At 35.2% G+C, this 12,602-nt stretch overlaps 3 protein-coding genes and 1 pseudogene across 4 annotated transcripts; 2 read left to right on the forward strand and 2 right to left on the reverse strand.

Moving 5' to 3' along the window:
- The first annotated feature begins 481 nt into the window (after positions 1 to 481).
- LOC147946242 (uncharacterized) lies at positions 482 to 2,025 on the forward strand. The gene is made up of 3 exons (XM_087510843.1): positions 482 to 1,018; positions 1,368 to 1,544; positions 1,657 to 2,025. Exons 1-3 carry the CDS (start codon positions 953 to 955, stop codon positions 1,879 to 1,881), a joined length of 468 nt encoding a protein of 155 aa, XP_087366969.1. The 5' UTR covers positions 482 to 952; the 3' UTR covers positions 1,882 to 2,025.
- Positions 2,026 to 2,370: 345 nt separating this feature from the next.
- Positions 2,371 to 3,936, reverse strand: LOC104784201 (serpin-Z1 pseudogene; annotated as a pseudogene). Its single transcript, XR_015596190.1, has 2 exons — positions 3,495 to 3,936; positions 2,371 to 3,285 (listed from the first exon to the last, which is right to left on the reverse strand). The product of XR_015596190.1 is annotated as a serpin-Z1 pseudogene (transcript).
- A 1,790-nt stretch (positions 3,937 to 5,726) lies between these two features.
- Positions 5,727 to 10,501, reverse strand: LOC104781964 (protein Brevis radix-like 1). Its single transcript, XM_087510844.1, has 6 exons — positions 10,267 to 10,501; positions 8,186 to 8,340; positions 6,767 to 7,149; positions 6,531 to 6,660; positions 6,148 to 6,434; positions 5,727 to 6,063 (listed from the first exon to the last, which is right to left on the reverse strand). Exons 2-6 carry the CDS (start codon positions 8,300 to 8,302, stop codon positions 5,985 to 5,987), a joined length of 996 nt encoding a protein of 331 aa, XP_087366970.1. The 5' UTR covers positions 8,303 to 8,340; positions 10,267 to 10,501; the 3' UTR covers positions 5,727 to 5,984.
- Positions 10,502 to 11,464: 963 nt separating this feature from the next.
- Positions 11,465 to 12,559, forward strand: LOC104781966 (upstream activation factor subunit UAF30). Its single transcript, XM_010506770.3, has 2 exons — positions 11,465 to 11,856; positions 12,224 to 12,559. Exons 1-2 carry the CDS (start codon positions 11,638 to 11,640, stop codon positions 12,347 to 12,349), a joined length of 345 nt encoding a protein of 114 aa, XP_010505072.1. The 5' UTR covers positions 11,465 to 11,637; the 3' UTR covers positions 12,350 to 12,559.
- The last annotated feature ends 43 nt before the right edge of the window (positions 12,560 to 12,602 follow it).

Below are 12,602 nucleotides of genomic sequence, written 5' to 3' on the forward strand. Positions count from 1 at the left end.
CTTTATGCGTATTCTCCAGGAGATCCTTGAAAGAAGGTTCGAAAGAGACAGTCTTGTGGATCCAGACGCCATAGTAGATTGTACAATGGTGAGGGATGACTTTATTGTCTAAGTTGTGTATATTTTGATAAGTTACATGGCACTTTTGGCACTTCTGGCTCCGATAGTAGGGTGCTTTCAGTTTCTCGGGCAACGATAGTAAACAAAGACTCAAAACATTTTTTTATGTTGCATCATCTGGATGATTCTTAACAGAGCAAAAGACTTCACATTTTTTTCCTTGAATTAGTTGTTCCAATACTCTTATCAAGAAAAAGACAAAATAGTTAGTACCTATATAGCCTGTCTTGAAAAGAAAAGAAGAATACAACATTCCAGTGACACTAGAGCTGGTTTAAAATAAGTTAATTAAAACTATTATAGTCATTTTCACTAGTATTAAAATAAATAATCCGTCTAGTTGATTTGTAGCTTTCTCGATGTGAAATGAATGAAATACTTTATTCTGCAAAGAACAATATAGCTCAACCACAAAAATTTGTCATTTTCCAATAAGGGAATTTATTTCAATTTTATAACAAGGCGATGAATCATCAATTAATAGTTCTTCTAATTTAATTTACAAAGCCAAGAAAAGTTGTTGAAGAAGAATATTATTAAGAGGAGACCCAAAGAAAGAAAGAAGCCATAATAATAATACAGAGAGAAGAATCTGTTCAAACCAAGCAAAGGTTGATAAAGGCTTTAAAGCTCTGAGAAATTAAGTCCACTGCAATATTCTCTACAAGATTTGAAGAAGCAATCTAATCTTTGTTGAGCCAGCTTTTGAGAATCTATATATATACTCTACGTCTTCAGGACAAGTTTGTTTTCTTTTCTTTTTTTGTCTCTGTTTCATCTTGAAATATTCAAAGTTCAGATCAAGGAGGAGGATTTCATTCATCTCAATAGCATGGTTGGTATTTTCTCAAGATTCTCTGTTGTTAGAGGCGGCCATAGACGAACTCAGAGTGCCATCGTAAGCTCTCTTTTCTCTTTGCTTGTCTTATTCCAGTAGAGATGGTTATATGGAACATGAGATCTTTGTTCTGTTAGATTATTGCTTGATCTTTTTCTTCATAAAGATTCCTTCTTACTTCTTAGAGTATGATGCTTCTCAGTTTTGCTTAATTCTTAGAGTTGCTTGTTTTCAAAAATTTAGCTGAATATTTTGAGCTTGTTTTTCATAGGTTCAAGCTATTATCTGCTTTTGTAACCTGATTAGAATTCAAGCAATAGTTGAATCTAAGAATCTTTTATTTATCTGAAAAAAAAGCCATAAATTGATTCCAAGCTACACTTGAACATGAATCTTGTCTTATGGTCAGGATGGAAGGGAAACATTACCTCCAAGATCTGATCCTGTTGCTTCAACTAACTCCGTAACCGCTTCAACTCATGGGATCGAAGTAGCAACAGAGTTTAAACCGGTGGATCACCCGATGGAGCCCTTACACAACGATCAACCGATCCAATGTCCACTCCCCGAGCCATCCATTCTCAATGTATGATTCTTGAAAAAGTTTGCAAGAATATAAAAAATGGTTTCTATATATTGTGAAAAATGCAAAGATAGGAGTGTTTGCAGAAAGCTTTACTCTTTGTTTGTGATCATAGGACGGGAGACTCTGGAAAGAGAGAGTGTCGGCTTCTTCGATGAGGAGACGAGGTGATTTGGCGATTGTCCAAGATGGGATGGATGAAGAATCTGACGTTTCTGTGACAATTCCATCAGGGACTAGCCAATGCAATACCAACCGTCTGTTCTTGCCTTCGCTCAGTGCGCCCGAACACGACTTGCTTAATCTACTAGAAGAATGCAAAGTATCTGGTAGTATCTAAGAGCCAGGGCTGGTCTAGACTCTTTTTTTTTTTTTACATTTTGTGTGTAAGAACAAAACCAGATCATATTGAATGTCATATATTTAACTTAAATCATATATTTCATGTTTCTGTGAATTATAAAAAGATACATTGTGGAGCCAATGCTTTACCAATTAATACCGTTTCGTTTCCTCAATTGGCTGATGGACGCAGTTGCTACAGTAGCTTACATCACACGCCACACAAGTTTCATTCAATTTCGATTTCACTTTCCTGCATCCATGACATATCGATTTGGTTTAGGAAACTTATGATCAGGGACTTGGCTAATTAAAAAGGCTTCAGGAGGGTTTTGGCAACTACGTGTGTTTTGTTTTGTTTTTTTTTTTTTTTTTTTTTTTTTGTCTTACGGGTATTATTTTTCTTTTTGCTCTCCATTTGAAGATTTTAGTAGAATATGTGACATTCGCATGATACAAATTGAAAATAATATATCCACTTGAAGCATTCAAGGACAAAGATGCACCAATATATTAAGCTCATATCAAAATGCCGACAACTAGGTAATTAAAAATCTATAAAAATCATATTATCTTCCGAATTTAAAACCCGTCTCCCTTTAAAAGGTCTACTATGTCAAGAGGGCATATAAATTATATAGTTCCGAGACTTTGGACACAAATTAATGCATAGAAGGATCCATGACTTGACCAAGGAACAAAACCAGTCCGCTTCTGTGTTCTTTGATGAGGAAAAGGAAAGGATGATCGGCCACGAAGTCATACTTCTTTAGCACACGAAAACCACATCCTCCAGCACCTCTTAATGCGGCAGCAGCTGCAGCTTTCGATCCCACTTCATCGACCTCGATGCAAGACTTGTGGAAGATCTTGGACGATGGCACCTCCAAACCAAAAGCCTTGAGAGCTTCAGAGGCTTCAAAATCAAAAGCAAATTTAAACCTTGGAATCTTGAGTTCTTTGATACCCGCCCTGTGGCTAGTAAGGACCTTGTTGTCCTTAAAGAATCCACGAGTAGAAGCTAATCTCTCCAGCATTGCATGGAACCCATCTTTCTCATCAGGGAGATAGATTTGCATCGAGAAAATACGACAGTCTACGAGTCTTGGTCCTCTGTACCCTAGATCGAGGACTTTGAATCCTTCAAAAACATCGAGATGGAATCCGAAGGAGTTACAGGTCATGAAGGGCACACGTACTTTGGTTCCATCAAGAAGGTTAAAGTCGGAATCTTTTGTTAGAGATGGATCGAACGGTTTAAACCATTTCCATTGAAGAACAAGGCATTAGCAAATATGTGATCAGTCTGATCAGAAGCAGAGTTTGGTGGAAGAAGATTAGTGATGAGTCCATTTGTCTGCTCTTCAACCCATGAATTCACCTCTTTAGTCACTTCATCAGCCTGTCCAAAACAAACATATACAAAAACAGCTATCAACATCTGTGATTTGATTTCACAAATTAAAAGCCTTGCGTATACTTCATTTAGCACAAATCTTAACATGTTAGTATAAACCCTAGCTAGTACTTTATATATAAGCACACATATAAATCCAAATGTCTAAGCATGTTACTAAGGAGTTAGGTTTATCTGGATCAAAGAGAGAGTACCTTGGTGAGAAAGTCAACTTCGTTGAAAGCAGCTTTATACGAATTCAGCAAGAGATCCTTGAAAGAAGGTTTCACAAAGAGAGACTTTTCGATCCAGAAGCCATTCGCCGCCAATATCGTCGGGCCGCCAATCGCGGTGCTGTCGGCGAGGACGGTGGTGACGATCCCGGAGGAGACAGCGTTAAGCTCATCGGTTGAAGAAGCCCTGAGTAAAGAGACAATCTGGTCTGCGGTGGCTCCGGAGATCTGGCGGCGATAAAACTGAGGATGACGTTGATTAACGCCGGCGAGAAGACGAGGTTGGAGGTTTTCCCGGCGGTAGTGGCGATCACGTGTTGAGTCAACCTCAGAGCAATGTCGTTTTGATTTCCTACTGATTCTTCCAGGTCCATCAGGATTTCATATTGTTTCTCTATTGATTTCTCTTCGTATATGTTTTTGATCAAACCTCTTAACATAATAACTCTAGAGTTATTATGATTATAGTTTTATTTATTTATTTACTAAAATTTAGTTTCATATTATCCCAAATTAGCTCATTTCTGTTTATTTACTTCCTTTTCTGAAAAATATATATATAATTTCCTCTTCTTTTACATTTCCTTTTTTACTTATTTTCCTTTTATCTAACTTAGTAATTTACTAGTACTGATAGATTTTTAACTTTTTATCAAAAGTTGTGTAATCGAATTATTTGTTGATCCAGAAAATTGTGAAATCGAATTTAATTGAATGGTTTTTGTTCTGTTAAGATTTGTGCTTGAGCTTAATGTTCATAACGATTCCATCTTATCATCTTTAGATGCTAACAAATTAAAAAGTTAGAGCATGTGCATTGGTAGAGACTCAAATGAATCTCTCACTAATATAATATTAATTTTTTTAGTGTAGAAAAATTTGAAAACTTTTGATTAATTTTGTATATCCATTGGTGTGAGAAATCCCATGAATTTCTCATTCTTACAATATTATTATTTTTAATATAACTTTATATTTTAAGATAATTTTGTTTGAATATTTTATTTTGTTATTTTGTATTTTATCTTAACATTATTAATATTTTATAAACAAACTAAATTATTTATTAAATATATTTAATTTTATTAATTAGTTATATTTTATATAATATCAACTAATATTACTTTAAAATAATATGAACTAAATAATATTATGCAAAATAGAACTTGTTAAATAGCTAGTTTTATTTTATGATTTATAAAAAATAAAAAATAACAAATAATAACAAATAAACTGTTTAATTAAGATTTTAAATTTTTTGTGGAGTTAATTTATTATAACAAATTTTAACAATTTAGAAAGTGACATGTGTCACATGAGAAATAGATCTTATGAGTTTCTCAAGGTTTCCAATATTGGAAACCTTGAGAATCGATTCTCTTTCTTTTTTATTAAAATATTATTATTTTTTCTTTTTAATTTATTTTTATTCTGAGAAATTTAGTGAGAACCTACGAATGCACATGACCTTAGGCTCAAAGGGTTGGTGATTAGACTTAGAGTTGCTTGTGTAGTGTTCTCTACTTCCAGTTGATACTTCTCAGTTCGTTCATTGGTTTAAGTCAACCATCATTCTCTCTGTTCTTTTGTAATCTGATTCCGTTTAATAAAGCTAAAGTTGAATCTAAGATGCTTTGTTTTCAATGTAAAAGCCAAAAAAATTTCAAGCTACACTTGGCATGAATCTTGTTTTATGATCAGGATGGCTGCAGGGAAGCATTATCTCCAAGATCTATTTTGTTCTGTTAAAGAAACAAAGATCGATCTTTTTGATCCTTACAATAGATTGAGAGCATCACCCTCACCAATTCCACACCCGGAATTTTGTACAACATCAAGCTTTAAGCAAAACATAGAGCATCCCCAGTTGCCGTAGCTTGCATCACAAGGCACACAAATTTCATTCAGTTTCTAGTTCCCTTTCCTGTATCGATTACATTTCCATATCCCTTTGGTTTGTTAACAGAAGTTATGAACAGACCCTTGGTTTTGAAGGCTTGAAGCTGAAGCAGAACTAGACTTTGTGATTCAAGAGGGTTTTGCAAACTACTTTTATGTGTGTTGATTACAATTAAAGTCTTCTGATATGTTTTCTCAAGTGTATTATTTTTCTTTTCCCACTCCATTTGAAGGTTATATAGAGCAGAATATGTGACAGCTAAATTCGCATGATAATATGCGCTGCTAACAAAATAAATTGAAAATAAACGCATGGGCTAAAATGAACAAATAAATAAAGGCATATAAAGCTCATGTCATCGTCAGGAAAATTACATAGCTATATATATATATATCAAAACGCCGAGAACTAGCTAGAACTACAAATCTCTAAAAAAACTCAATTTGTCGATTCAATTTCCACTCTGATTTCCTTCCAAATTTCAGAAGATGAACAAAATTAACTCTGAATTTTGTGTATACCTTTTTTGTTGTGTTAAAGAAGATTAAATATTGGGCTCTTTTGATTTCCTCTTAGAGGTATTGTGTTTGTATCCTGGCTCTGTTCTGCTCCCACCATGTTTTGGCATGCACTTCACCAAACCGTTCCCGACTGCAACAAACACCCGCGTTCGATTTAGTTTTGAGTAAACTAGCTAAAAAGAGATTTTCGTATGTTCCGTAGAGTTTGGTTTACCTGAATCTGACGCGGCGTAACTCTCTGGTTCCATCTGGTAACTGTCTGATGGTAATGTAGACGCCAGGCTCGTCCTCTTCAACCCACTCAGCTTGCATTTCACTAGCATTACTCATGGAAGGCGGTTCGTCCCTCGATGAGGTGGTGATTCGTGCTGCGTCCATTGGTGGACCGTAAAAGTGATGTGGGACACTGCCTCCTGGTGGTCTGAAGTTGTTGTCTCTTTGTGTCCAGTCTCTGCTTTCTCTTGCTGAATCAATTCTTGTGTAAGTTGAATCTCTCTGCGACTGAAAGAAGAAACAAACACAAGTTGAAAGATAAGATGATTACTCATAAATAAATCTTCTCTTAAGCTGTAATGTAAAGAGTGATGATCTAATTACCTGGTCTTCGGATCTACCAGGGGTTTGAAGAGCTTGTCGGTTAAATCTTTGAACATTGTAAAGCTCAACTATTCTGTCATAGTTCTCACCCCACCATCTCTGAGCCTGCCACTTGTCGAATACCTCCCGGCTACAACGAAGGTGTAAATGTTAACTTCATCTCACATCAAATCGTTGTATTTGTATATGATCCTTAAGTGAAATTTATTCTTGAAAATGTTATGGATGTCATGTACCTGAAACGTATCCGTTTGAGATCATTCCCTCCACTGGGAAGTGAGACGAATGTGATATGAACACCGGGCTCTACTTGAGCCATCCACTCCTTTGGCTCGTCATCTTCTAGTACCACATCACAAGACTGAGCAGAGATGGATTCACGTTCGCCACCATACATTGATGTGAATGGCCGTCCAGATTGATGGTAGGAGGATCTAGGTAAGTCCCAAGCCGGAGTGGAGCTAGTGCTTCCACCCGGATAAGGGTATGGAACACTTTCTGATGCAGTGTCAAAGTCCGGAAACTTTCTCTGCTCTTTCCTCAAGTTGCTACTCGAGGAGCCCGGAGTTGGCTTGCTTGGTTTATGAGCACCGGAGAATTTCGACGCCATATCTTTAATCTGCATAGAGCATCCATGCCAAAAGAAAGCTGACAAAATTATAATCTTATACACACAACATAGTACTAGGTGATCATTGGACAGAACAGGTAACAAACAGTAAGCAAGTAATAAAAGTCTTCTGCCATGAAACAAAATGAGTCAAGAAATGGATGATTTTTCTTTTATCCCAACTAGGAAAAAAGGAGTCTACTATCATCATTCATAAAGAGCATCAATAAAGCTAGAAGAAGATCTGATATAATTTGAAACATAAAATATAGTTCATCCTGTCTTCTCCCCGAATAGAACATAATCATAACTTCTTTTTTTGCTTCTTTTGATTTACTATATACATATATATACTTGCCCCACCACAAAATTCTTCTTTTCTCATGTCTAAATAAGAATCCACTAGGGACTTATTCTAGGAAAGTATATATAGATCAATCTTCAATAACAAGCAAAAATCATGTTCAACACAAGGCGTGACTCCCATTAGCCTTTTTAACCTTAATGAAATAATATCCACACACATATCATCAGCCACTAGTGATCCTAAAATTCAACGTGAAACATAATTTTGAAGGTTTTAATTATTTGTACTAATTGTTGCTCCAGTTAATGTCTAGTCACATAGAGGGAAGGGGAAAAAAAATAAACACTGACATAACCTATTAAAGATAGATTTGTAAGAGATTCCAAGGAGGGAAGTGATGTTGCATCACCACCCGCAAGATCTTTTCTAAAAGATCCGAATTTTGTTTGTAACCTGCATGCAGCCTTAACTACAGTAACCTCTCTATTACTTTTGTACTTGACAGCCAGATTTCATAACTTTTATCACACACAAAAAAAAAACTGTTTATATAAAAAAATTTCACCACAATTGTTAAAACAGTTGCTAAAGGACCATTTTTCTCAATTTTTGGGTTATGTGGGTTTTGTTTGTTTCACGACCAAGGCAATTAGGAAAAGAAAAAAAAAAGCAACAAAATAAAGTGAAAAACAAAAAGAGGCTAAGGAATGAAACAAGGAAAGAATTGATCTTTAAGACCTGTGTAGTTAGGCTTTTAACGGCTTCTTTAGTGTTGGGAGTGGTGCTCCCACGCGCTTCATCTTCTTCATCCTCACCTCTGTCTGCCATTTTCGTACAATTTATGCAAGTAAACATCTTTGCACTCTTTTTTATGCTCTCTGCCTTTTAAACCCCTATATATTAATAACCATAAACACACTGGTATTAAACATCACAACCAAACCAACCACTACTCATCATTCATAAATAAAGATAGATATATAAACGAAACAAAAATGGTAAGTGGTGCTAGATTGCTAGAGCTTAATTAATTCTAGCATTAGATAAGCAACTCAACTAATAAAAAGTTAGTAAAAACCCAATAAATAAACATTTTGAACAAATGATCGTCTTCTCTTCCTGAAACAAGTATATATTAAAGAATAAATTGTATATATAAACACATACAGCATAAAGAATCGTATTTTATGTCAACATTTCAAGAAATTAAGGAACTCACGAAACAAAGTGGAGAGAGATACAAGTTTTTTTTTATAGTATATAATTAAAAAAGCCACGCTATGAAGGTTCATAATTAGGGGCAATATCTTGATAAAGACAAAAGTGTTCAAAGATTAACTTGGGGATCAGAGAGGAGAGGACCACAGAGAAAGAAAAGAATAGAAAAAAAAACAATCTCAAACGATTGTCGAGGCACCTGAATAGATCAAATTATAGTCTTTCGAATAATAATAATAATATCTATCTGATGATATATGATCATGATAGAGACAAGCGATGATATTTTAAAAAGAAATATAATTATATAGTAGTATTTTGTTCTCTTTTTTTTTTTTTAAATAAAGAAAGTGGTCTGAATAGAGAAGCCAAACTGAGTGTGTAAATGCTTTGTTGTGCAGCAATACCCAAGTAAAAGACCCCATCTCCTCGTCACACACACACACAACACATAAATCAAAAGTGTCAAAGAATATTTATATTTTTCCTCCGGCAAGCCGAAGTTTCTGACATTTAAATATTGGATAATAATCATATAAATATTTAGAGAGCATTATGCAATTCTATATAAGAGCTAAAAAAACAAACAATATATGTTTTCTTCTCATCATTAACTCGTCTCCAAAATACTGAAAAAATATATTAAGAAGACACACTCGAATTTATTACAAGCCAGAAGTAAAGAAAAGAACTTTGCAACAAAATGGAATCTTTAACAGTCACGTGTATGAAAAAAAAGAGAGCTAAAACCAAGAAAGAAAGAAAGAGTTGGGTTCAAGTGATGATGATGGACCAAATCTAAATGCATGTCGAAGAAATGAATCGAATCCAAAGTATGTAAAAATATTAAATGTTTTTCTCAACTAAAACAGAATTGATAAATAAAAAAATCTCAGGTATTACATTGAATGGGGAAGTATGGGGGTGAGTTTATGATACCTTTGTAATGGATATGTCTATAGAGTTAAATCCTACCCAAAAAAAAAATGTCTATAGGGTTAAAAGCGTGTGTATGTCTGAGCTGAGGGTTGAGTAATTATTTCCTTATATAGCCCATCAAGGCTGCAGAGATTTAGCAGCAGCGTTACAGGGTCAGAGTAGTAATCAGAGTAAATGCTGGGAAGCAAAAGGACGAAAAACGTAATTGATTATTTCTGAATCGCCTTTTTTTTTTTTTTTAATTTTTATTGGGGAAAAGAAAGAAAACACACAGTTTCTTCTCTCTTTATTTTTTTTCTTTCTTGTCGAGTTAATAAAAAAAAGCAAAAGTAAAGTAGCAAAAACAGTAGTCAAGGCCACTTTGATATGAAAAAAAATGAAGATTTTCAAGAAAAACTGAAAATTCTCCTTTTGCCTAGGAGTTGATCTGGTGGTCAGTAAAAATGGATAAAGATTTGGGGTAATGTGTTTGTTTGCCACTAATGAGAAGAACGTCGATTTAACACAATCAATCAAAGATGGTAATGAATGAAGTAGAATGCAACAGTTCAATCAGCAAAAATAAATTCAGAAATGAACCAAAAAAAAAGTTTGATATATATAAGGTTTGAAACTAAGTGACCTGCTAAGAAAGAAACGAAGGAATTTGTTCTGAGTCGTACCTGAATCACAACGTCTTCTTGGACCGGAATCAAACTCAAACAGCAACAATATCGTCTTCGTCAAGAGAGGATTTAATAAATACGAGTATAGAGAAACAAAAATATAAGAAACCGGGTGAACCGGTGTAGATGTTACACGGAGGTTCGGGTTATGGTTTAAAAGAGAAGGATGACGGAGAGAAAGAGAGAAGACATTTGGAGGACTCTGACCGTGAGTTATTTATACAAATATGTTATGAGGAAACCAACAACAACAAAAAAAAAAAAAAAGAAAAAAAAAAAAAAAAGATATTAACGGCGTTACGACGTGAGTTGACGGTAGATACACTTTATTTTTTTTCTTTTGAGTAAACGATGAAATATGGTCTCGAGAAGAGACGGCAACGAGGGCCCATTTGGTGTTTGCCAGTGACGGAGCCTCAAAGCAGACACAGAGAGAGAGTGAGAGATGTTACTTACGTGTGCAGGAAGTAGGCTACGTGGCGGTGTTTGATTGGCTGATTATAGTTTTAAACGGGTCGGGTACTATGGTCACGATTCACCACATTTAAGTGTACTACGGTCGCATCATCAACAACGTTTTTTTCTTTCTTCGTTGTTGTTTGGCTTTCGTCTCTCTCTCTCTCTCTTTATTAAAGCTTTTTTGTTGTTTCCGATCGTTTTAAAATAGAGAGGAGAATCATGTGTGTCAAGTATTTGAATTTGTTCTTCTTGGGGAAAATTTGCATCTTTTTGATCGGATCCAAATGCTTAATAGCTGAATTAATCAATATGAACAAATTTATATTGGTTCTAAAATAATCCATATAATCGAAAGATTATGAGACTATATTTATATAGGTTACACGGTCCCAAATGGGGTTTTGCCTTACAAATTTACAATCCAATTCATGAACTAGCTAATCACTAATCACACAACTTAACTGATAATTAATCAGCTAGGAATTCTGGTTAACCTACCTAACCTCCAACATCTCTCAATTATTAGTGTACATTAAATAAGTGATTTGAGTATATGGCCACCTAAACTAAAACTAAAGATGAGAGATTTTGAACATTAAATAAGTGATTTGAGTACTAGGAAAAGATAAATGAGTGACTCAAACAAATCCAAAATAGGCCCATAATCTTGATTTGAAAGGCCCAAACTAAGAAGATCCAAAGCGCATTAAACCATCAAAGGGCAGAGTCAAGAGTCAACAAGAAAAAGAGAGAGAGAGAGAGAGAGACTGACTGAAAGTAACGCTTTCATTTTCAAAGTCTGGGTTTGATTTAGGGTTTTAGACACACACCGAGAGAGAGAGAGAGAGAGAGAGAGAGAGAGCCCTCCCTTGCCAAATTCAAAAACACAGTGTAAAGAAGAAGAAGGAGATGGCGACAGTTTCGAGGGTTATTGGAGCTTGCAGGGTACTGATGGCGAAGGCGGCTTCTTCCTCCGGGGTTGTTGAAAGCAGTCGTAAACAAATTACTGGCATTCAGAAGGCTGTTCCCATTTCGCAGCCGCTCGCTCTGTTTATCGGAGAAAACGAAGTCTCCCGTACAACCGCCGTCAAGAAAATCTGGGAGTACATCAAGCTTAATAATCTTCAGGTTAGTGCTCGATTTTGGGAGGGGAGATTGATTGATTGATCTAGTAAAGCTTTTGTTGATTGATAGCTTAAAATTTAGGGATTCGTTGGAAACTTGCTTTTCTTCAGAATGGGTAGAACAAGGGTTTTGTGTGTGATTAGTAGCATTTTAATTCATTAGTTAAGCTTATCTTTGTGAATTCACCTAAAACTAATCTGATTATGATTTGGTTCCTCAGTGAACATTTCAAAGCCTAAACTTGTTAGCCTATATATGTATTTACGAGTTGTGTTTAGCCTTAGCTGATCTCTTTGAATTTGATTTAGAGAGATTTCTGATTTTGTAACACTAACACAATATTATTTGGTTTTTTTTTTGGTCATGTTAGAATCCTGAGAACAAGAGGGAGATTCTATGCGATGAGAAACTGAAGACCATCTTCAGTGGGAAAGACACCGTCGGGTTCCTTGAGATTGCCAAGCAATTGTCTCAACATTTTCCCAAGTCTCGTTGATTTCTCTCTCTTTTATTGTCATTTATCCTTATTATAAGACTGTTTAGCTTCCTCTATTCCTATTATCATCCAAGAAACGGTTCTCCTTCTTTTTTTTGTTGGTGATCTTTATTGGTAGACTACCGACCAGTTTCCATCTCTCTGAGACATTTATGTATCCGATTGATGATGATCCAAGGTCAGTTTAGTTTATGGTTTGCGTCTTTAAAACTTGTTTCTCTACTGTAATCGCCTTCTCACAACTTCGAAATTC

Source organism: Camelina sativa, chromosome 4 (assembly GCF_030686135.1).
Source record: "Camelina sativa cultivar CO46 ecotype springtype chromosome 4, ASM3068613v1".
Classification (NCBI taxonomy): domain Eukaryota; kingdom Viridiplantae; phylum Streptophyta; class Magnoliopsida; order Brassicales; family Brassicaceae; genus Camelina; species Camelina sativa.

Coding starts and splice junctions, on each gene's coding strand:
- LOC147946242 (XM_087510843.1), top strand. CDS start 953: ATGGTTGGTATTTTCTCAAGATTCTCTGTTGTTAGAGGCGGCCATAGA. Junction 1,019..1,367: donor GACGAACTCAGAGTGCCATC/GTAAGCTCTCTT, acceptor TCTTATGGTCAG/GATGGAAGGGAAACATTACC. Junction 1,545..1,656: donor CCGAGCCATCCATTCTCAAT/GTATGATTCTTG, acceptor TTGTGATCATAG/GACGGGAGACTCTGGAAAGA.
- LOC104781964 (XM_087510844.1), bottom strand. CDS start 8,302: ATGTTTACTTGCATAAATTGTACGAAAATGGCAGACAGAGGTGAGGAT. Junction 7,150..8,185: donor TTAAAAGCCTAACTACACAG/GTCTTAAAGATC, acceptor TGCTCTATGCAG/ATTAAAGATATGGCGTCGAA. Junction 6,661..6,766: donor CTCAAACGGATACGTTTCAG/GTACATGACATC, acceptor CCTTCGTTGTAG/CCGGGAGGTATTCGACAAGT.
- LOC104781966 (XM_010506770.3), top strand. CDS start 11,638: ATGGCGACAGTTTCGAGGGTTATTGGAGCTTGCAGGGTACTGATGGCG. Junction 11,857..12,223: donor TCAAGCTTAATAATCTTCAG/GTTAGTGCTCGA, acceptor TGGTCATGTTAG/AATCCTGAGAACAAGAGGGA.